General features: G+C 41.9%; 1 protein-coding gene across 4 annotated transcripts in view; it reads left to right on the plus strand.

The window, feature by feature from the left end:
• Positions 1 to 32: 32 nt before the first annotated feature.
• The window catches only part of wasf1 (WASP family member 1), a 57915-nt gene continuing 32982 nt past the window's right edge, over positions 33 to 24965 (plus strand). For 2 of the 4 annotated variants that reach the window (XM_065964003.1, XM_029277148.2), the window contains exons 1-2: positions 170 to 549; positions 24594 to 24748. In XM_065964003.1, coding sequence (XP_065820075.1) covers positions 24616 to 24748 — 133 coding nt within the window. In that variant the 5' untranslated portion in view covers positions 170 to 549; positions 24594 to 24615. The other 2 variants (XM_065964001.1, XM_065964002.1) reach the window with 2 other exon arrangements.

The raw sequence follows: 24965 nt of genomic DNA on the forward strand, positions 1-24965 counted from the left end.
CGATTGGACACATATAATATAAAATGATTGGACAGCCCAAAGTGACGGTCAGAGACATCGAGCCAATTACCGCTGCCGTGTGCGCGCACGTTCTCCGCGAGCCTCCCACGAGCACAGCAGTAGCAGTGCGTGGACCGCTTTCTCGCGCCCCAACAATAGAGTGGTAAGTACCATTATCGCTGATAATAGGGGCAGTTTCTTGGCGAATAACCTTCAGTGACTGTCGTTCTTTAAGAAAGCTCTTCTTTCTCGCTGACGGGGCAAACTAACGGATGTATTTTTTTTGTTATTTGACCCGTTGTTTGCATCGCCGGACCAGGTTAAAAGCCTGATACACCTCTATCCACCCTGAGATTACCTTTGGAAAAAGGTGCGGGGATCCTTCTCCGCCGCCGCCTCTTCCAGCAGTACATTTGATATCAGAGACAGGACAATCATGGATCCGACCCGGGGATTTAAATACTTGGACACGGTGGCAAGCTGTGCTGTTCAGTAAGGATGGCACGAAAATAAGAGGATTTTTTTTTTTTTTTTAATCAAACGTATCAGGTAATTTCTAAACACTGTGCTAATGTCACGTTTTTTAAAACTTTAAAATTAAGACTTTGAAAACGTTACGGGAACGTCATTTCATCTTGAAAGCACAGCATGAAACGGTGTCATCATGTTTTATATGAAGTCTCCGGTTGTTGTTATGTTGTAACATTAACAGGAGCTGCACGACTCATAACGGTCTTGGTAATGTAACACTGTCTGACCATCACTGACTTCCACATTAACCTGCACACAGGTGACAAGACGTGGTCATAATAATGACAGTATTATGAATTTAAAAAGTGGGTATAAGCACGACTAGTTCGCTTGGCAACGTTACAGATTTGTAACGGGACTGCTTGCTGGGTGTTAAATTGCAAAGCCTCACATCTGCACACAAGCTCCCACAGCAGCGTCTTGACATTTTTCAGTCCAAGGGATATCATGCCGGTGAGAAACCGGGGAGCTAATATTTGCAAAACGACACAATTGAACAAAAAAAACAAAAAAAACAAAAAACATCTCAGCCTTTAAGTTTTCGTCACAGTCGTAATGTAGCTGTAGAGTTTTGAGTTTCTACAGTGTGATTAGAGAAAACCGCAAACATCAGCGCGACGTGATTTAATTCTCCCTCTGAATGCATCGACTCGTCTCACGGAGAGAGAGAGAGAGAGAGAGAGAGAGAGAGCGAGAGAGAGAGAGAGAGGGGATATAAGGGGCTGAGGTCTATTCCAGCCAGCTCGGTTTGCAGTCATGGGGGATGGTAGCCTTCAGCCCAGTGAAAATCATGCTTTGTGAAATTCGAAACCTTCTTTGTACTACTTCAAGTACATCAAGAAAAGTGGGCATGATAAGCGACAGTGTCGTTTTTTATTGCTGTAGCTTTTACATGTAGTGACAGCTTGAAGACGTTTGTTGCATTGCAAAGGTGCCAGCTTGCCGATTGCTGTACAGTATGTGGTTCACATTAAACTGACCACATGTTTTCATAGGGTACAGTCTTAGGAAGCTGCAGGAATCCCCCTTTGTTTACAGTAGAGCAAGCAACATGTTTCATAACTCCCCTTTTCAATAAAAGTTGGAAAGTAAGAGCAGCCTGTAGTGGAAATTTGCATGAAGAGCTATGGTGATGAATGACAGGGATAGAAGTCTGTGTTTGCTGCCGCTGCTCACATCAGATTACTGAAGACAGCAGCATGTAGCTTTCATTCAAATAACAATCTAACTTGAGATAGTGAAACAGTGGTCACAAAGAGGGATCGAGTGTGTTGAAGATGTCGTGGCTGCATGTGATGCGTCTGATCAGAAGGATTTGACTCATGGGTTTACTTTATAATGAGGTTAGAATTACTCTCTCCAGACTGGTTCAGGTCAGATCTGTATTATTCTGGTGTAGACTTCATGTCACCATAAAGAAACACAAAGGACTCATGTATACATTTCTTTTTTTCTTTTTTTTTTAGCAACACAGCCATATACAATAACGGATGCTGTGTCGCCATGAAAGAACATTCCTTGATTGGATTATAAGCCGTTCTATTTTCTTAATTTCAATCAAGAAAATGTGGACGCAAAATGTGTACATTTTCCCAATACGTTTGCACGTTTCTTTTTCTTTTTAGAAAATATTGGTTTCTGTATGAGGGCGCAGCTATGACTCCATGCACCAAACCATCTGAGACCCTGTGCAGCTGTTAAATTCATCAGCCTGCAACAGTGGCATCCAAATTATCACATGACTGAGTGGAGGCTATAGGCTGAGTTTCACGACTGCTCAGTCTTATATTTCATATGTGTACATGTCTATAATGTTATTTGGGTATAATGTTGCCTTAAAGACATGAATCCAGGGTCTTTTCCTGAAAAAATGACATTTGCAGATCCGGTGAGCAAATTCACCTTTGCTCCGTTCTGATTGTATGTTTTCTTTGGTCCATCGCCACTGCTAGAGTTTTGATTGCGGTAAGTTATTTTCCTCCTGGTGCTTATGTGGTATTTTTGAGCTTGCAGGAAAGCATTAAACAAACAGGGAAAAAGAAGTAGGCAGCTGTATCTGTGTAATCTGCCCTTTTTGATATGTGAATTTTAATAACAGTACTTGGTTTACCCAACAGATGGCCTAACCTACAGGTGTAATCCCAGAATAGAACAAAACATATTGCTGGGTTTTTATCTGTTGTTGTTGTTTGTGAACTCTTTTGCTGTGAGGGATGACATTCCTGCACAGTTTGCACTTCTCGTGTTTTCCTCTTCGTCTCAGAGGTCCTCATGATAGGAGAGCTTTGGCATGCCTCCTGCGGGGGCTTTTGGACCTCTCTTTTATTTGTTGACACGGCTCTGATCCTCTGCCAGTCTCTGGTTTTCTCATACTAGAAAGAAGAATATCTCTTTTTTCTCCCCCTCTAGCTCTCTTTTGTGTGTCTCCACAGAGGTGGCAAAGGGGTGACAGGGGGACACACAGAATCACACAGGGCGTAATGAAAGGGCGTGTATGGAGAGAGAGAGGTAGAAGAGATGAGGGGAATATGAGTGATGGCTGCCTGGCATGAGGAGGAGGAGGAGGAAGAGGAAGAGGAGGAGGAGGAGGAGGAGGAGGTGGGAAGAAGGTGGGCCAAGGATTCCGGGAAAGGCAGATAAATGATATGTGTATGTGCCATTTAGTGGCTCCACAGACAGACCTCCTATCTCCCAGCTGTTAGGATGCTCCAGAGGCTCTCGCACACAGCAGCTATTGTTCTTCCTCTTGGCGAGGCCAACAGCTCTATAATGCTGCTTCTGTCCACGATCTGAACTGGTCTGACAGTGGACCCAGTTAGCCAGCCTGACTAGCGCTCCTTGTGTTTTGCTGCCACTGCCTCCACCAGCCCTTGCTCCGCTTTGTCCATCCTCAGTATTGACTTGTTGCTCTTTCTGACAGAGTTTACACCGACTGTCTCTTTCCCCTGTTCTTATTTAATCCACTTTCTCAATTCTATCTAGTTTTTCTTTCTTGCATGTCCTGTTTCTCTCCTCTTCAGACAACCCTAACTCCATCACACATACTGTTCGCTAAAACTTTCAGTCTTAACAAAATAAGTATAGCTATTAAGCTTTTTTTTTTTTTTTTTGCATAGCACTGTACAACACACACATTTTCAAAGTGCTTCACAAACGTGTGCGTAAAATGTTAGAACTAGAAAAATAAATCACAACATAAACCACAAGATAATAATAAGTAGACCAAACCTGAATGCACAAAAAAACACAGGGCAAGAAGGAGGAGCAACAAAGGGGTTCAGTTCAAAGAGTCCAATACCAATATTACTGTGAAATATATTTAAGTGAAGTATACTGTGGGAAACATCATCAATAGCTTGAGATTTTACACTTTTGAAAGCCCCATAAATTGTTTCAGTCCTGCGGTAATCACAGAGCACCATATTTTAATCTCTTGCCCTGAAAAATCAATATTTTCAACCTTAGTTAAATCTCTTCAAAATCATGCCAAACTCTTTTTACTTCTCCTCTCCTCTTGTAACCACCTTTTATCCACCTAATATATGTACTTGCCCATCTTATAGTTGCCTTTCCTGCTCTTTCACCTTCTCTGTTTCATACTGTCACTGTCACCCAGGGGAGAAGAGGGCGTTGACAGGATATCTCTGAAACACACCTGTCTGATCGTGTATTTGCTGCTGACAACAGGGCAAAAACGGGGGGAAAAAGTCCCTTCAGAACCTTCTGTACTCAAACTGGAAGAACCAAGCTGCCAGACTCTGTCTTCCTCTCTGTCACTTGCTTGATGTTATTTCGCTAGGTTTACCATATTTATACTGCCGGTCCATACAGACTGTGATACAACACTTCTGCTGCCAACGACTGCAACCACAAGCACTGTGTCGCTCACCACATCAATTACGGCTCTGACAAGTTCTGGGAAATGATTATTTTTTTACTTTTATGTTCAGAGTTACAATATTTTCTATTTGTTAGATGCAGAGTTGCAAATAGGGGACATTCTCATGCTTTAGTATTTGTTGAGGCTCAAGTCTTTTCACTTTTAAAAGTGGTTCAGCAGACTGCTTAAACAGACAAAAAGAAGGGAAAAGGAGGCCATATTGGCTGGATACATGTTAAAATTCTCCAGCCTTCTTCTCAGTGGCTTGAGGCTGTTTCTTGCAAACCAAATAAAGACTCCTTAACCGACTCTCCTCTCGGTAATAGGCAGGTATTTTGGAAATTGAGCTCGGTGGTGTCCTGTGACTGACCCAGCTCTTTGTTCGCCGAAAGCCAAAATGAGCCGCACAATGGTGTAAACTATGGGATGTCCAGGCCTCTCCCCTGGTGTCATGTGTACGTTTGGATGGTAAATGTAGTCTGATAGCTTCCTCAGCACAATGAAAGCCTTAGTCTGCTCCAGTGTGAGTGAATTGGATACAGGGATCTCCTCATTGACTGTGTGCCACTGTTTGTTTGTGTGCAAACAATGTCCACGCTTAGGGAATTCTTTGGTTTTAATATTAGTGAAGCAATAACAAATGTAACGTACCAGGCCTTTTTAGGTCACTATGCTCTCTGTACCTTGTGTAATATAGCTTTAAATGCTGCCATCTGACTTTAAAATGATCTCTGCAGCTGCACTCAGAGCGCTTGTTTGACTCGATTTGAATATGCAAATTTGAACAAAACTCCATGATGATGGCCAACGCAACCTACAGTATGTTCCTCCTTTTGCTGTTACTTCCTCTCGTTGAATTTCTAATGCACTCACTCAGCCCCCTCTTTTTTTTTTCTTCTGTTTTACTGATGGCTTCTCATTGAGCCGGAACGGCCGGTAGATGCCCCGGTTGTCGCTGTTGTGGTGACGTGTGATGATTGATGAAGTGCTGGCAAATAAATGGGAGACAAGCCACATTTCTCCCATTTGCAGCTAGAATCCCCCTGTGTCAGGACTGCAAAGTCCGTATTCAATTACGTACAAGCTGAGTTTTCATTAGGATTTTCATAAGCACCAATTTTTCTTCCCAGTTCCTCCAAGTGCACCGGGTAGCAGCACAAGTAAGAGAGAGAAAGAAAGAGAGAGGAAAAGACAGTGAAGGATTAAAGATGAGAATGGAGTAGAAAATAACAGACGCAGTAGACCTTTGTTTTAGGCACGGAATGTACCAAACAATTATTTTGGTTTGTATCAAGCTCCAGACTGTTTTGCAGCAACGAGCATCAATCCCCTTTTGTTTGTCATGTTTGTTTGTTTAATAAAGTAGAAATGCTGTACAAATAATGTTAAAAAAAACAAAAATGAAGAAAAGAGCAAGGGCACAGCCTCTGAACGGATGCTGAAGCGATTAGAAGAAAGTTCTGCAAAAAGAGAGCAAGAGGGGAAGTAGCCTCTTAGCGTCCAAGTGTGTTCATCCACATTTTCACAGCGGGGGTGCCTGTGCACACAGACAACTGCTGCCTTCAATTAGGAGCCAATATTTGGCCGTTCATTTACAGCTCACAGCGAGGATCCAGCTCTGCTTCAGATTTGCATGAGGCTTGTCTGATTTGTGCTGGATAAAAGCCCAGCAGAGGCTGAGAGCACGTCGCTTCTCTCTCAGATGAGGCGATCGGAAGAGGAGACTATCTTGCCCTTCTTCTTTCTTCTATCTTTAACGGTTTACAAGAAATGCCAAGTTCACATAAATCCTCGGGAAAGAAAAACCTTCCGAGCAAATCAGTGTAACGGCCTTAGCATTTCCTTTTTTAAACGGTAACCCAGGCAGTTCACATAGACAAATCTTTGCTGCAGAGGAGGGGTCAGATAGAGGTCATGAAATTCTTCCAGGGGAGAAAATAATCTGTTAAAGACAGTGAAGGGAGGTTGTGTTAAAGTGTAGCCTTCCTCCTTCATAAGAAATACTACTACGTGGGCTGTAGCTGTTTCATGGTTATCTATACTCAGGCTTATTCAAACTAGGTTTAAAATTCAAACTGCGTATGATGTAGTGAGATGATGATGATGATGATGATGATGAAATCAAAGCCAATCTCTGACGTCAAACATTGTGATAATAGTCTGAGATACAGCAGTCCCTTACATAACTGTCTTTCATTTATAGACACATGCCCACAGCTTGAGTGTGTCAGGGCTACTATTACATAAGAACAGGAATTCACTGTGTCCAGATCTAATGTGTATACTTAGACACATTTGTACAGAGATCAGTCTATAGAAAACAGCCATCTTTCTTATCCCTGGCAGTGTCTTCAGGCCGCATCATCTCTTTGTCCTTGAGCTGGAGCAGTGGTGCATGTTTGTGTGCCTGTGTGTGTGTGTGTGGCGCAGTGTGTCAGAGTATGTCTGTGCTCATGTGTGTATGCATGAGATCACATGTGAATCCCTCTGCATCTTCTTAGCATAGTGCTGCTGTTCACTGTGGAGCCAGCTAGCGATATGTAACTGTGGACCGTCTTCTCCTTGACACAGAAAATACCAGCCGCCCTGTTTTTATGAACCATTGGTTATAGACTCGCCCCAACAAAGACCACTAAAAGGAAAAAGAACAATACCTTGACCCCAGTGCTGCTGAAGAAAGCATGTAATGCTGACAATGATTTGAGAATGAACTTGTAGCTGATACCTGTTACCGTCTTTTATTAGCTTAGGTCAAGTGCCTTTATTCTAAAATGTGTGATTTTTTTTCCCCCAGTTGGTTGACTATATGGCCTCACTGTTTGTGCATTTGCATCATATCTGACTGTCGGTAGCACTTTCATAACATCAGTGGTGAGTTGAAAAAAAATTCTGCGCTAAAACAAATGGTCTCTTGCTTTAGTTTGAACGTGTTTGCAATTCAAGAAAGAGTGGAAAGCTTGATACAGTCAAGTGGAAAAGAGTAAGAAAAAGCTACATTCCTTGCACCTTTATTGATGTCATCAACACACCCACTCACTAACCCTGAATGCTCTGGATCTATTTTAATCACACATCAGGCCCAGAGGACTTTACAAGGACTCTGTACAAGAAAGCTGGTAGGGTAAAATCAGTTGAATGTCTTGTTCAGATCAGAGATGTTCAGATACCTTTTTATCCTTCCCGGAACTTGCATAGTCATTCTGACACTAGGAACATTTTAGTTTACCATTACTATTATAATTTCAAAGCCTCGTACCATTAACCCTGTATGGCAACACTAGTGCCACCCCTCAAACCTGAAGCCTTGCGTGCTTTAGATATTGTTGATTTAATGGTGAGATTTTTACAGTGTAAAAATATTTCCAATTTGCTGAAATGTTGTAAGTTCAGACTAAAGCGGCGGTTCCCAAACTGTTTCTGCCCCCCCTTTGTGAGATGAAAATGTGTTCGAGCCCCCCTGCCCAAACCCCCTCTAACCATACACCTCAACACATAAACATATATCGATATACACTAAGCACTCTGTCAGTCACACTCTTTGCTAACAAACTGCTGTATTTTTAGAACTGATCTCAAAAAGTACAGAATAGAAATTTCGGTGTGACAAAAACCTGAAAAAAAAAACAAGCAAGTGACTTTCACAGTGGAAGCAATTAAAAGTGATTCCTCAACATGAAACTTCCAATTTTAAGATGTAACAACAGTCATTGCTTTAAACTGATTTTTTTTTTTTAACCTGACTCTGAAGGTGATCAACTCTCTAAAAATAAAAAAAAAAGTTATAAAAATCTTCTTTTAAGATTTATACGTCCTGTCCGGCATGATTTCATTGACTTGTGTGTGGATTTGTTTTGAGCTACAGATGTTCTCAAGTCTGGGGTGCAGATGTTAGACTGCAACATGCAGAAAAATCTCTCACAGGTAGAATGTGGCAAAAGGAAGGAGTGTGGCTCTCATTATTACCCGCGGCTGTGAAGGTGAAGCCGAGAGCGAGATATGACTTGTCACATTTTCTTGTCTTGGTCGTGACATATTGTGTAGATTCAGTGCCAGCCTTATGTTTTCATGGAAATCCTCTAACAAAATTTGCCATGCCTTGCTGGCAGTGAAAAGCTGTGTGCATTTTTTTTTTTTATTTAGCCTTGCCACACACCCCAGCCCCATCATAACTCCAGCCCCCCACAGGGGCCTCTGAAGAAAAATAAGAAAGCATTTCACTTTGAAGTGATGCAGCCTAAATCCTGTGAACAGCAGCAGATGAACTCCAATACCAAAGAGGCTGTCATTTGACTTAAGATATACAGTACAAAGCAAAAAGTTTTTACAGTACTATGCATGCACCAAACCCTTTCTTGAAAATGTGTGTTTGTTGCTCATTGAGCACAAGCTTGGCGTGAGCCGCCTGCAGGACAGCTAAACAGTAAAGCTACAGCCCCCATGGGTCCATCCTGTAGTGTTGGATAAGGTCAAAGGTGGTTTCACTATTGTGTGTGGTTATATAAATGTTAGTGGCCACTTGAGGCAACAGCCTGTTCTGCAAAGCTGAGCCCTAGGAGGACAGATAGGTGCTGACAGACAGGCCGCTCTGCTGCTGCTGCAGAGCCTCTTCTTTCCCTATCACTCTCCCTCTCCGTTATCCTCTCTTCTAGCTCCCTGTGTGTTTCTCTCTGTCTCTGTCTTTTTCTCTCCATCCCTCTCCACTCCACTGTCGGTTTCTTACATGTCCATGCTCCTCTCTCTCAAAAGTCCTTCTTTACATAAGCTGCACACTCAGTGCTGATGTCCTCCAATGAGGCTAATGATGACTGCCAGGTCTGTGGTCAACATCATGTCTTGGCTTGGCATCAGCAGTGTCGGCTTGGGCTTGACCATATATATATATATTTTTTTTTTTGACTGCAGCGAGTTCAAACAAAGGTAACGTTGCGATGGAGTAGAGAAGGCAGAAGGAGTGGGGCAGTTATTCACAGGGCCAGATGTTGCCTCAAGCTTCAAATTACATTTTCCAAATGCAGCATGGATCAAACCGACTTACAGTAAATCTTTGCAGTTTAATTCCTTTGCCTTTTCTTTTCATCCAGGTTGACTGATAGAACTATTACAGGACGGATTAAAGATATGTTTACATATTTGCCATTGAATTACAGCCAGTTTTCTTATTTTTGGCGAGGCACTGGCTGTGTGTGTACCACAATGAAACTAGAGGCAGGGCGAGACAAGCCGCTGTGTGTAAGAAAGGAAAGATACAGGTGTGTGTCGGTGTGTGTGAGGGGAAGTAAGATGAGCAGATTCAGTTGTTTGTTCACAAAGTTAAATAAGTTAGAGAATAAAGCACAATTATTGTCCTAAGCTAGGGAATAAAAGGTCATGTGCCCTGTCAGTTATTGCCATCTAGATATTTATTACATGCATTTCCTTTAAACTGCACATATCCTGAAGAGTTATGATAATAGGACAGCACATTTCCAGTCCTTCATTGGGGTCAGAAGTTGCTCAACAGTTTTCCAGAGTTGGAAGAACTTTTAGTTAAAATGAGGCCAAAGTTAGAGAGTTCAGAGTCATGTGAAGTGTAGCAGCTCAGTCAGAGAAAAAAAAAAAAAAAAAAAGCAAACTGTTCAGTGTCTAAATCTGATTTGTATCTGGAGCTACTTCAGTACTTGAGAGATGAAGGGCTCTCCTGTGTGGGAAACAGGAAGAGGTGGACTACGAGTAGGTGTTTATCTAATTGCAGCAGGAGTGAGAGGGCTCTCGGTTGCAGAGCGGCGCAACGGTGACTGCGACTGACAAGGGTATGGTGACTCAGATAGCCTCACACACGCAAAATACACACCAGTGCTCAGGGCTGCAGTGATGAAAGGGGGGGGGGGGGGCGACAGCTCTGCCAAAGTTTGACTGACCAGGATAGATAACAAGGAATGGTGTGGGAGAAGTGATAACAAGTGCAGCGGATTCTGCCTCTCTCTTATGCTCACACGCCACTTAATACTGAAGAGAAGGCCCAGGGGCTTGAAATATGCCCACTGATAAGAGGAAAAAGTAGAGGCAAACAAGGAGAGAGAATAGGGAAGAGCAAGGCTTTGTACCTGCAGGAAGAATTGGATTAGCTTCCTTTTTAAGACGTGTCGATTGGAGACCAGCAGAGAGACGTACAATGCCTGCTGACAGCCAAACACAAGGCGGAGAAAGGGGACTGAAAGGTGCTTTTGTCCTAATCCTCTGTGTGCCATTGTCATCCCTATCACCTTCAACAGAGAGAGGGAACTGCATAGGGTTTGATCAAATCTATACAGCCTGGTTGAATATGAGCATGTGTGTGTGGCAGCCATGTGGATGAATTATCTCAATTGTCTAGACTTGCACCCGATGTATTTCCCCATCGTAATATAACAAATTGAATCATGCACTTTTAGGTAACAGTCCTCCTCATTCTAAAAGTCTCACTCCGAGGAAAACGTTCCTGGCAGGCGCTGTGAATCAGTGTCTTTATCATTGTTCAATATAATGGCAGAGTAAGTGGATGGTGGAGGCCTTAATTGAGTCAATCTTCTTCAGTGCTGTTAATACGTGTTAGACCACATTTTTCTTCTTTAGCCCCAACTCTGCTCTGCAGCTATTCATTCTCTCCTTCTACCAAAGCTCTCTGTGCAGGAAATGTTCCCCCACCATTTGCCTGGCAGTGGCATAGCTGTAAGGCCTATGCGTGGGTGCAGTGTGGGGTTGCTGAGATGTCATTGGACATAGGACATATGATGCCTGCAGCTGACCTTTTGAACCCCCGGTGAGCATGCTATTTCTATAAGGGGGAAAGGGGCCCTAAGGACAGTGACCAACCGCAGCGTGCTTGCTATTGTGGCACCACCTAACACACTCATGAAATACATTTGTATATATATATATATATATATATATATATATATATAGATATACATATATATATTTATCATATTTTGTATTTCCTATATATAGGAAATACAAAATATGATAAATGGGCTTTTACCTTGAATTATGGTCCAGTGTCCCTCTGCAATATTAGTATTTATTTGCAAGTTCAAAGGCAGTGAAATAGCAATTTGTCAGATTGTCCTTGTTTTCTTGTTTTAACAATTTGCAGCCATCAGCAGATTATGGTGGCCAAGTGAATGTGTTGCGTTTGTTTATTGCAGATATTTTCTATTAATGGTTATTGAGTCTTATGATCGAAAAAGTTTCACAAAAAGCCCACTTTTTTGTTGCCACTTTAGAAACATTGCCTCCATGATATAGTTCATTTTGTGTTTGATTAGATCAGTTCATGTGATTTTAAAATTTGTTGCCAAATATATTTATAGGCACATGACTAAAACAACCATATGTAAAAAATCCTTCTATACATTTTTACAACAACTCCTGTCAGATATTGGACTTAAATTGGCCGAAAAATCTTATTAAAAAGTATTTACAGCTTGTGGTGGACTTGCATGTGTATTAAACTTAACTTGCCGTTAGCTAGTTTAGCAACACCGTATCTCTTAAGCTTCATCAGACCAAAAGTTGTTGGTGTCCCAGCAGTCAGTGTTGCTGTTCTGGCACCCGCTGGCACTGCCTCAGGCCTCCCACAGTAAGGGAACCTTCGCTTGCCATCGTCATGCCAGTCTGCAAGCACTATGTTCCCAGAACCGTCTCTCGTGCACTGACACAAACTATGACATGGCAAAAGACCTCCAGGGACAGCCTATGAGAGGTTTGCACAGGTGCCCTGGGCGCTGTCTGATCGGTCTAATTTATCCTACAAATCCTCCTGGCTTTCCCCTATTGTCTGTCTTCCTCACATATTCAACCCTCAGCTGCTGCCAAGTTCCACTCAGATCATTGAATAGCCCTGAGATGGCTGTTTAATCTATATATGGGGTGCAGGTGTTCCTACTGCTCCATCAGCAGTGTTTTATGATACTTTGTGGTGCTAGCTGGACATGGTGTCTCAAATTTTAAGGAATTACAAAATAAGATTTCAGCTTTTGGAATCTTTTTCTTGGAAATGTTGTGCTAACAAAGCAGTAAACTCCGGTGTTGAAGAATTAAGCCAATAAGTGCATAAAATGCAGTTCCTTGAGTGTCCACTTGAGGCTAAAATCTGTGTGGGATGATTTTCTTTATAAATATGCTAAGGCTAAGCACTGTGCATATGTGTACTTGTGGTCATGGCTGAGTTGACCGACAGGTGGGCACGCTGTAGCTGTTTGCCAGGAGGCTGAAGGCCTGCTTCAACTCCACCTTTTTTCCTGTTTCTTGATTGATCAAAATTTAGGTAAGCATTTCCAATATGGCCACCCGACCACCATCGATGGGCTTCACCACTGCTCTTAACATTTCTGTTGCTCGAGACTTGGATTGTTTAAAGTTAAAGAATATAAAATTCCACTTTTATAATGTGAATAGTGAATTACAAGTGACAGTGTCCAGTGGAAATTAAAGAAGTAAGCGGATAACGGCTAGTAAACCATTAAAAGTTCCCAGGATATGGTCAGCACCTAAAAGATTTAACAGCCTTTCTGCCCCCTATGTTTACACATTATCTTCTTTACAAGAGGCAGTGGTGCATGAGAGACTGAAATACACTCTGCCTCAAAGCTATGTCACCAGATTGAGAAGCCACTCTTCTTTTCATCCTCTGACCATGACGTATTTTAAAGATGAAGATCAAAGGAAGTTGATGGAAGAATAATCCTCCACAGTATGCTGAATTTTCTCCACTGAACGAGGAAAGTTGATTGGGGAGTAATGAAACGACAAAAATGAAAAGGTGACAGCTTTAAAGGGCACTTCAGATGTGGAAAAGCTGGGTGACATATCTTGTGATTCATGTCTCATTGCACTCAAAGCGTAATTGCTTTTGACATGCTCCCGCTTTAGGAAACTTACAGCTTTCAGATGGTTGTGAATCAGTATTTCATATTGTAAAGCATTTTGAAACCCATGCATTGCAGTATGCTAAAATATTACATTCTGAAAAGCCTCTCAAATGCTTTTTTCAGCCTCTCTGCCCTCAAACACAGAGCCCCTGGTGTGGACTCAGGCATTGATCTCAATGAGAGAAGATCATCTTGCTCTCTGTTTCCCCCTGATGCCACCCACGCTGCTTTTTTTCTCCCGCCTTTTTACATGCCTCAAGCTCTCTGTCTCTCTCTCTCTCTCTCTTGTGTACTTTTCCCCTGAATCTCTGGAGAACCCCTCTCTCTGCACAGGAGCTATGAACCTTATTTTAGCGCGCAAAGAAGCAGATGGTCTTCTTGGGACTTCTAACTGTCTTTGCTTACATGCAGAGAAAATGCATCTAACGTTGCACACACAGATTTGGGGTACATTCAATGAATTGAGAAGCTTGGGTTTTATTTGCCATGCATGTCCTCTTTATTTTAGTGTTTTGCCCTCCTTGGAGGGTTGTGGGCTGGTTTGAGTACCTCTCTCCAACCTTGAGCTTGTGCTTTTTTTTGCTGTTGTTTGCTTGCCTTTTGGTCAATTTCTGCACCTGACAGTGTTGTCTGTGGACCAAGCTGACAGGAGTTGCAGCAAAGGTTAGTTTGTGTGCATGTCCTTCACGTCTGCATGAACAGCACGAGAGTTGGTATAATGAAATTTCCCTCACAGGCCAAACAAGCGCTGCTGCACAGAGTGAGCGTGCAGACATTTATTATTGAGCAGCAGGCTTTCATTATTCATACCAGTGGCTTTCCATGCACTCAGCAGATAAACTTCTTTTGAGTCTGTTTGTTCATCAGACGCTCTACTCATCGTTGTTGGCACACAGACGTCTATGAATATTCAGATGTGCTCGTCTACGGTGGGATAAAGCTTGTTTGCTAAATGAGCGTCTGAAGCAATCTAAGCTCTTGGTGACAAAATACAAGGCAGGCTGTGTCCAACTGCTCACTCAGTATAGGGATCGTCATTGATCATGCTATGAATGTAAAGTATAGTGGATAGACCGGCACTGTTGAATCACACTTACTTCTTGTGGGATGAATGGAAAGCTCTGCTTGCTGCTCTGAAGAGCTGTAAAGAGAAAACAACAACAACAGCGTGTTTTATGGATGCACAAAGACAACATTTATGTAGCTACTCAGCCATTAAAAGTATTTCTCCTGATACAACTGTGCTCATTGTTAAAGGAAGAGCGTGAAAAATAGAAAATATCTTGCAGAAGAAAGCCAAAGACTGTTAAGTCGCCAGTGTTTCAGTTTTTTTTTTATTCTGTCTAAAGAACTCCGGAAACTTGTTTGCAGCTGCCTGGCAACCGTCCAGAAAGCCTGCCAGCCCATGGACCTGTGCCATTTGAGTACCTGAGCACCATCTGAACGCCAACGTGCCAGGATCCTCACTTTGATCAGGGCTGGCTTTGTCTGGAGAAGAGGCAGAGCATGCTTGCTTCACACTCTTGGTAGATGCAGGACTTCTTAACTGTTTAACATGAACATGAGAAATAGATGTGGACGGAGTGATGGCCTAAGCTACAGAGCTCTAGTCAGGTGTGTAGGGTTGCAAAAATGGAAATGAAAAAACTTTATAACAGCTGCACAGAGCAGCTTTTGTTTATGCACATGTTAGACAGGGTGTCAAAAACACAACATGAGGAGTGCAGTGCAGTGAAAAATTCAGAGTTACTGAGGCAAGAAATAAGTTTACAATGTACATGGATCCCTCGCCACAAGCTCTCTCTGTAAAGTTTTCTCCTACCAGCTAACCTAGTTAGCATAGCTGCCTGAGCCTAACCTGACAGGACCAGAGCTGCAGGTGTATATTTTCTGTCCAGACAACAACAGTTGTGTGTGTCTGTGTGTGTTTATAACCGGTGAAGGCCTGCAAGGTGTCATCACACCGCTGATGGGGTGCCGGCTGGTACAGAATTTAAATACGCAGAGAGACATGCTGGCACATGCCATGATTAATTCTGCCAACGTGATCAGCTGTGATGGGTGGGGAGAACGAGGGGACGGGGATGATGTAGTCTCAAATCAAAACACAGAATGTGTGTGTGTGTACAGTTATTTTAGGAATATTGCCGTGCTATTTGCATAGACTTCTGAAAGGAGCGACTCCCAACCAGATATGTTACTGTCAGAAATGTGCAACCTGTTTGCGCATGTTATATCTTTTCCTGTCCACCAGGGACCCTTCACATTGAGGAGACGCCGCTCTCCTTTCCTGTCACATTTGACAGTCTGTCACCACCAACAGCTGAACAGCATTAAGAATCTGGACAACTTGCTCTCAATACATGTTTTATGTTTGCGAAGTGGTCGTTGCTGATTTTGTCCTGTACATATGGAGGTATAGTCTTAGAGACAAACATTTCATTCTTTATTCTTTGAATCAATCATCATCACTCATGGTGAATCTGTGCGAAATGTAGAAAAGGCTGTTTCTGCAGCATGCTGTTTATCACTAAATCTGACACCTACAGCCAACAGCTGCAGTTTCATACATTAAAAATGAATTAATTCATCTTGTTGCTTATGTTCTTTGGAGGTCATTTAGAGGCATCAGTATTCATTTCAGCCTGTTTCATTTTAAATACAACATCTCCTCACTGGAGCTTTAAGGCAGAAGTGTTTATCTGTGATGTGGATAGTAGCACACTTTGTTGTGATTTATTCTTGAGTGATTGATTTCATGGTTTTTATAACTATTTTCTTTTATTTCATATGTTTAAACAAAGACAGGTTCTTTAGTAGAAACATATGCATACTTTCTTAATATTGCCCAGTGTCCATAACAAACAAATCAGGGGAGGATGTTTAAGATGCTGTTGTTGGAGGAGCCAGCCGAAGAAGAAGTTTCCCCGAGTATGGTGGAGCATCTGATACATCCTGAGTGATATTAAGTTTAAGACTTTAGCATTTCAATAATTCATAAATGAATCCAAAATATCTGTTCTTCTCTAACATCCTAAGGACATATAATTCAGTTGTAGCCTGAGGCAGTACATTTTGCTTTTTATTATCTCAGAGTAAAAATGAATCAAAAATGGCTTTCAACTTCAGATGTTTTCCGAAGTAATAAAGATAAATTCAAGCGAAATGTACTAATGAGCGAGATGAAAGAACAGACAGCATTTGAAAGTATGTAATGTATAGCCACCTTCTTTTTCCTGAGTCAGGGCAGCTTCAAAGCGACAGTGTTGCTGCTTAAGGAAACACCAGTCTGTTCGATAAGTTTGCAGATTGACAACGTACATTTATTTTCTATTTTTTTAAATCTCCTGTCATGTTTTCTTTGGAAATTGTGCGGTGTTAGTTATGAGCGGTGTTAGCTACCTCTGCGCTGAATATCTGCATCACTTATTCCAACCAGCTGCTGGGAAGCTTTGCGAGTTTGATCTGTGCTCCCTCTGCCATTGGCTGCTGTGACTCTGCCAGTTTTCCCTGATTAGATGTCTGTGTTTTTATGTCTGCAGCTGTTCATGAAGCAGGAAGCGACTAAGTCCATAGATGTTGTGGACAAATTCCCAGAGTCATTGGAAAAAGGCAGAAAGTTCTATTTTGTATTTTGTTTTCAGGCTGCATTTCACATCTTAGAGTAACATCCTTTGACTGAGTTAGTTTCATAATGCATAGGTTGGTCTTTTGCAACAACTAAATTCTTGACCTAATTTTTTTTTTTTTTTTTTAAGTTGTATTTTGGGGCTTTTTGTGCCTTTATTGTAGAGATAGGATAGTTGGATAGAGTCGGAAATCAGGGAAAGAAGTCATTTAAGAATACCTTTCCGATAGAACAGGACAGCTGTCATTAAAAGTGTTGGCGTCCATCTGCCCGCACCCCCCCTCCCCCCTCCCCCCCTCAACATGTAAACCTAGGCGAAACACTGATCTGAGTGAATTCTCACAGGGTTTCTTTAGGTCTTAAAAAGTATCTTTCAATCCCTGAGTTCAGTGACCTTTACAATCTTTGAATGGCATTCAAAAGTCATTCCTGTCTTGCCCTCTGTAATATCTGCTATAAAATGGGATTCTTGTGACTAAAGAGTTGGCATGAAGAATGTTAAAACCTTTTCTGTATGCTTTAGTATGCAGCCTCAGCCTTACAGCAAACACTTAGCTACAGGTCATCACCTGAAGAAAGGTCAGTTGTGATTAAATGAAAACCTTGTGTGGCATTCTAGCAAGAGTGCGGGCATATCTTCTCTCTGAACTTTTTTTGTATTGTCCTGCACCTACACGCGTATATCCACAATATAATGTGCAACAAAAAACCCTGCATATTGGTTCCTCTGGTATTGCTGCATGACTGTGTTGACCTTAAGTGTGTATCAAGAGTTTGGCTTCTTTACCAAGCCCTCTGTATAAAAGGCTCTTGACCTGCTACATATTGAGGGGTCCTGGGCTTTATTGTGTGGCAGTGAGTGAGTAAATGCTCCATTAGGATTCATTATAGCCTCTTGCTGGACATATTGTCCTGAGTGCAATGAGCCGCACCAGCAGAGGCCCCCTGCTCCCCCCCGGCACGTGTCCTCCATCACCCTGCTTTGTGCGCGGACACAATGGATTAGCAATCCCTCATTGCCCCTCTTCTTCTTCTTTTTCTTCTTCTTCTTCTTCTTCCTCTTCTTCTCTCATATTGCATTCATTCATCAGCTGCTATCACTGATTTGACACATCTTCCCCATTTTTTACTCCCCTAAACCACTCCCCTGTTTGTGTCCACCACCTCTGCCTTTGGCTCTCTTGGGATATTGTATAGTGACCAATGACATCCCACTGCAGCCGTTGCCATGGTGACATGTGACAGTGGGAAGCAACCACCCAAGATGTATGGACCGTAAAAGAAGGAGGACGGTGGTGAGTGAGTGTGCATAGAGAGATGGGGCCAGCTCTTCTGGATGGAAAACACAAGAAGGGAAAATAAGGGCAACAGCAGGTAGATGAAATATTTGTTGATACAGTGATGATACCTGATCATTTGATGCTTTTATGGACTGCAGTTATCCCACTCCTCAAGTTCTTTCACAAAGATCTTTGGCCTGCTTTTCATTCAAGCAGAACAGAACTGAAAATGTGACATTTTCTTTGATTCAATTCTGTCATCAAAATGAATGAATCCATTCTACTGTGCCAGTCAAAAATCTGTCTCATAGTATTCACAGGACAGTCAATAAGATCTCTTATGCCTTCAGCAGAAGAAGAAGAATGAGCTTGGTCACAGAACCCTAAGCATGGACTATTTGTGAAAACGGTTGATCAAGCAAAACTAACTACATAAAAGCAAATTTGAATTGAAGATGATGTGATGGTACTTTTGTTTAAATTCAAAGGAAAACATTTTACACTTTGGCATAGTTGCTACTGTCCTGTGTTTGAGTCTGACCCTCATCCCCCCTTCAGGCCTCCCAACATGTCTTTCACCACTGTCAGATCTAAATAAAGGCAAAAATGGGCCAAATTAAACCTTTAAATAAACTTAAACTTTGTAGGGAATAGCTTCAAACATTATTTAACACATTTAACATTTTAATTTAAATCATTGTTAGACTTATATTTTAAACCTAATTTGCTAGATTGTAGGATGTAGATCTAAAGGTATTTTATTCAGAATAAAAATGTTATTGATAATAATAATAATAATAATAATAACACATTGAATTTATACAGCACCTTTCAGGGGACCCAAGGACACTTGACATAGTGGAGGGACACTATGTAGATAAAACTTTGGGTTCATAATTCTTGTGGCAGACTGTGATATCAGTAAACATTTAAGCGTTTTACACTAAGTATATACAAAATGGTATAACGATGAAACATTTATTTTCTCCCTTACATCTTTCTCAACTCAATCACAGACAGTTTTGTTTCCAGTGGGAGACTCCTGACGGTCTGGATTTTCATCCTCAGAGGCAGTCAGTATTTTCTTTTTCACTTGTTGTGTGCACAGAGTTTCAATTCTGATCCTCTTTGTATGCAAACTCTGTCTGTCTCATTATCCTCAATCATCTAAAAGGGCCTTTGGTTTCACAGATATGTAAAACTTGTCCACTAGATCATTCCCATTTGCTCGAGTCCAAGGGTATCAGCTTTGCTAGATGGTTATTTTTATTAGCAGTAAGAAGATAGTTACGCATGTGTTAACCTCACTTTAGTATCTCAGCCGTGTCGACAACAAACAGCGCTTGCATTTGATCTTTCTATTTGGTCAGCTGTTTAGTTATTCTTCCTCCGCAACACTTTCATTACTACGGTCTGAGAAAAGCTCTGACTGATCAAAACCCGTATTGTTCTTTACTATCTTGTTACTCTACACCTGCTTCACCTTTGATTCTGCTGCACTCGTCTCCTAAATCTCATTAACTTTCAAATTAAACATCTCGCCAGAGCTCATATTTAATGGCTTTAATGAGGCACAGCTTGCTAGTTGTGCTAATATTTATTTTCCTAAATAATAGGACAATTATTCCTGTGGATCTTCAAATGGGGGGGGGAGCCTTGACATTAACTAGTCATGATGAACATCCTGTATTTATCCGGTGGTAGGAGCAGTCTGTGTGCATAAATCTTTCGTGAAGTGATTTCAAATTAGGTTCTATGAGTTCCTGAGAAAGAGTGTGTTGCTTATTTAGCCGCTTGCTCGTGTTTTCCTTGTTAATTGCTGTTTTAAGGACACAGGGGGCGTTTGTGCTTTAGTGTCCTTTGGTTTCTCTCCTTTTTCTCTGGCTGTCTCTTTCATTTTCTTTCCCCTCTTTGTCAGAAGCAAGATGATGTGTTAGCGGTTTCTCATGGGAGCCTGTGAGAAGTGACGGCTCTATTCTCATGGGAGCGCTGCTGTCATATGTTATCATGTCATAGTATGGTATCGAAGCCTCAGTGGAGAAACGCAGCATGTATTTGTGCGTGTGTGTGTGTGTGTGTGTGTGTGTGTGTGTGTGTGTAGCAGAAAAAAAAACAACCTTCCCTCCTGTGGACAGCAGTCTGGAGTAAACTCGTGTCCAATCAGCGCAGCAGCAAACGTGTGCTGCAGTCATTAATCACACATACACACACGACACATGCACAGTGAAGAGGCAGGCGCAGTTCTTTTCTCTAAACTCGATGCAAGTGTAGCCGTGTTACCGATGTGCCGACAATATAAAGAAAATGGAATTAAGCCAAGTTGACATGCTTTATGCAGTGACACAAACTTCCTGGCGCTCAGTGGAGTCTCAACAGGGCTGGAAGCAGAGCAACAACTCGATGTATCTATGATAGCACATTTGCTTTGGTAAACAGGTTCTGTCTCATTTCATGTGTGTTTTTATAATTCTGTGGTTTGCATTGACACTTTAAGCCTCTTGGCTGCTTACATTGCTCTCAGCTGGGAAGTTCAGGCCTCTAAATCTCTATTGAAAACCAAAGCAAACTGGCAGCATCTGTTTGTTTGTTTTCCACCAAAAGCTCCTCCCACCCTAAGGAGCTCAGGCTGGCAGAATCAGTATCATCTCTTAACACCTATTTCTCTGTGCTTTTATGTGACGGGGGATTAGACGCTTGGAGGGAGCGATGGATCTCTTTCATCTAATGCTGCCGTGATTTTGATGCAATAACTGTTTCCAGTTTCATGAAGTATTTGTTTTTCTTGAAATCACGTAAAAAAACAAAAGTGTGAATCTTCTAAATGTGCAGCCTGTTTGTTCCTCATCGTTGACTAAAATGATAATTTCTCTGTCTGCGTCATCTTTTCTTTTTTTTTTTACTGCAATGTGAAAGCAACCCCATTTCCCCATCATTGTTTTTTAATTTTTCCCCTGTAGACAAACCTGTTCCCTGTTATTGTCAGAAATAACTGACCCAGCAGCAGGTAGGAGGAAGGTTGTTAAGAGGACAACTCATTCCTTTACTGGGACAGAGGAGAGAATCCTTAAAGAGGGAGAGGAGTTCACAATGGGGAGGACAAAAACAGCATGAACATGCCATCATCTGTGTGTTTTTATATATTGTTGTTGGATAAGCGATAGTGTGCATGCATCAGGAGCTATAGGAACATGCGCTGTTGTAATAAAGTCAACCTCTGGCGTTAAAGAAAGCGTCAAAGACACCTTATTGATTTCATTTATAAGGCATTAAACCCTTAAGGAGAGGATGAGTGAGAGGAGCTAAACGTTTATTCTCTGAGGAAGTAGAGAAGTCTAATCTAAGAGAGAAAGAAACTATAACTAAAGTAGTTCTTTTGATAATTTATGTTCTGATTCTTTAACCTAGCAGCTGGCTAATCTAGTTTGGCATAAAGACTGGAAAAATGAAGGAAGTGGCTTACCTTGCTTGGTCTGAAAGGTAACAGAGTTCACTGTTTGATAATGTAATATCTCGTTGTTTAATCCATACAAATATTGAAGAACAACAAGGAAAATTGTGATGAAATGAGAAGTTATCCGCTACGTTCTTTCTTGATTGGGACTCCAAATAAGCATTTTTCCTTCAGTGCTGCACCTTTTTAATGTTTGCAGTTTTTCCTGTATATACAGTACAGTAGGTGTTCCTTCAAGTGGTGTTGTGCCTCTAAGTTAAAAGGTCACCACGGTAACAATTGAGCTTACACCCCCACCTTGGCGAGTGGTAGCTCAGGGTCAGTGCTCCATTACTGAGACTTTCAAAGACTGCGCAAAATGTCAGCGCACAATGGGTCAAGAGGTTCTCCCAATCAGGAGGATGTGTTGATGTGTGTACTTTTGTGTGTGGGCAATGAAGAGGTTGTGGGATGAAATGAAAACCCTCAGAGAAAAGAGGATGTCTTGTTATTAAAGAGGTGGGCAGAGCTTTAGCGCTGTTTTTTTGTCGTACTAACCTCGCCTGCACATTTCATTCAAACCACATTTAACAACGGCTCACAGAGGTGTGAGTTCTCTTTCTTTCCTTTCGATTTTTGTTTTTTTTACTACATTTTTAACCCTTCAAAGATGACTCACCTCACCAAAGCTTTATTTACTGGCCCTCCTCTCTCTCTCTCTCTCTCTCTCTCTCTTCCCTCTGACCACCCTTAGCTGGTCCACTGCCGAGAATAGCCCTCCTTGCCCTACATTTTTTTATGGATACGGTCAATAATCATGTTTATTCCTCAGTGACGGCATCACAGCTATGAATACAGCAGGGTATTAAAAAAGAACCAGACGTCAATTACAGTTTAATCAGTGCTGTAACGAGTGCTTCTCACTGTCAGACCCAGTCCATCAGCGGGGTCCATCTGATGTCCACATCATTGCTCATCATCGCTCTAATTAAAAAAAACAAGGTAGAGACGAGGTGTTGTTAGCATGATTAAGTGATGTTGTCACAGAGGGAAGTGGGAAAAGAGGTGGTGGGCTTTTTTTTTTTTAGCCCTCTGCCCTGCACTCACTCTGTCTTCTTATTTGAATGATGATGTTATACCAAGAAGAGCTTGTTAACTAAACCTGTATGGAGATGAGTGCTATCATTACGGTATGGCCTGGGTTCATTTGTTAACATATACTTAGAATGAATGCAGAAAACTTGTATAATCAAGCATGACTTTTAAGTTAATACATAAACACAATATTGGAAAACATAACTTTTCTGTAAAGATACAGAGATAGTTTTGTATTACCTCTCTCTCTCTCTCTCTCTCTCTCTCTCTCTCTCAACTCAAGCCAATAGAAAGAGAGTGACGTTTATATACAGTGACTGCCTGAAGTGTCTTCAGGCAACCACTACAATCTCCGTGCACGTAATTAAACATCTGCATTATGTTTTCTGTGCGTCAGTATGTTGTTCTCTCTTTTGTGGATGTTGTCATTCCATTGGACTACACATAGCATTGATATAAAGGCAAATATTCTCGTTATAACGTCGTGTAGCGGACTCTGTTGCTTCGGCCGCTACTTCCGCCTTGTTTATTTACGTCACGTCTTACATCGGGAAAGTCCCCCGCTGTGAGGAGCATATGTGAACGGCTAGGTCGGGAGAATCTCCGGAGCGGTCCTCCTGTAAATATCTAGATATTATCCGGAGTGCATATGTGAAAACGGCGAGAGAAACAGTTTTTGTGGAGAAGAACAAAACTGCTTTGATTTAGTGTTTATACCAGTTATAATTTCTGAGCCCATTTGTTTTTGGAAGGAGGAGACCTCATTAATCGAGATAATGAACACTGATGAATCCTGACCTTCAAAGCAAACTGAACACCTGAAGAAGCTAGGCTAAAATTTGGCAGCAGTTCAGCTCCCAGCCCCTCTGGACAGGCTTTGCATAATCAGAGATATGCAGATTTTCTATGTGAAAACTCCTCGCTGGCACCACACTGCTTTTGTTTCCTATAGTCAGGTGATCAGTATATGAAATCATTCTCTTACTTTAAAAAAGTATTTGCAAGCAGCCATAATACTACCATGGTGGCAGCAGAGATCTGGACAGTCTCAGGTGGTATTACTGATTAAGTAGCTGTGGATGCTGCTGTTTGTAAAGGACAGGATATAGTGGCAGACTATTACATTTGAATTGGATGTAGATAACCAATCCTGTATTACAAATCCAGATATCAGGCCGGGGAAAAAAAACGGCAGCATGGCAGCGATAAGCTCCAATATACAACCATGAAATCTTGCGCAGGTATTTTTGTCCATTTTAGATTTTCCAATGCTTTCTAAGATTTCTCACCAACACATTATGATCCTGCATCATTGCAGAAAACCTTACGTGAGGTCTCAGCAGTCATCCTTGCTTTTGCTGTCGGTGTGCATGCAGGAGAACCAGGCTTTTGGAGCCCATGACTGCATGCAGCCTTAATGCCATTAGCATGGCTGAGTGGGCAGACAAAGTGCTGAGGTTTGTTAGCCCGCATGTGCATGATGAAAAGGCAACATGGCTGTTAGCAATGTCAAAACATGACTTCCCTGCTATTGTCTTTGCATATTATATTTCTCCAGGATCCTGTTTAAATGCACCTCTCGCTTTATATTCCCTCTGCGCGTGTCCTTTTTACTACTGAATTCACTCTGCGTTATGCGTTATGTCATCTACATCTCTCCCGTGCTAATGTTTGCCTCTGCTTTGCTCTGTTGTGATAAATCTAGTGTTAGCAAAGCAATCAGTGAAGCGGAAGCGTTGTCTCTCCCTTCTTTTGACTTCAGTGTAGAAAGCAGCAAAACAACAATGGCAACAACAGCAAGTTTTTCCATGAATGACATGTTTCTGATTTGTTTCTTCTTGCCTCTCCCTCCGTCCTGTAGGTAGAGGTGTCGCAGCAGAAGGATGCCGCTAGTGAAGCGCACCATCGAGCCCAGGCACCTGTGCCACACGGTGCTGCCAAGGAACATCAAGAATGAGCTGGAGTGTGTGACTAACATTTCCTTGGCCAACGTCATTCGCCAGCTCAGCAGCCTCAGTGAGTAGCACACACACACACACACACACACACATAAAACACACACATACACACCAGCACCTAGATGCACACAAATGACTACATTAATTTGTCCTGCACTGTGGGTTCATTGGTTCATGAATTTTGTATTTAAAGCTCCTCTGAGGAATTTTAACTGGTTATGAAATAGACTCAAATTAAAACGGATCCCTCTCTGTGGCCTACAAAAGCAAACAAG

This window comes from Labrus bergylta, chromosome 15 (assembly GCF_963930695.1).
Source record: "Labrus bergylta chromosome 15, fLabBer1.1, whole genome shotgun sequence".
Classification (NCBI taxonomy): Eukaryota; Metazoa; Chordata; class Actinopteri; order Labriformes; family Labridae; genus Labrus; species Labrus bergylta.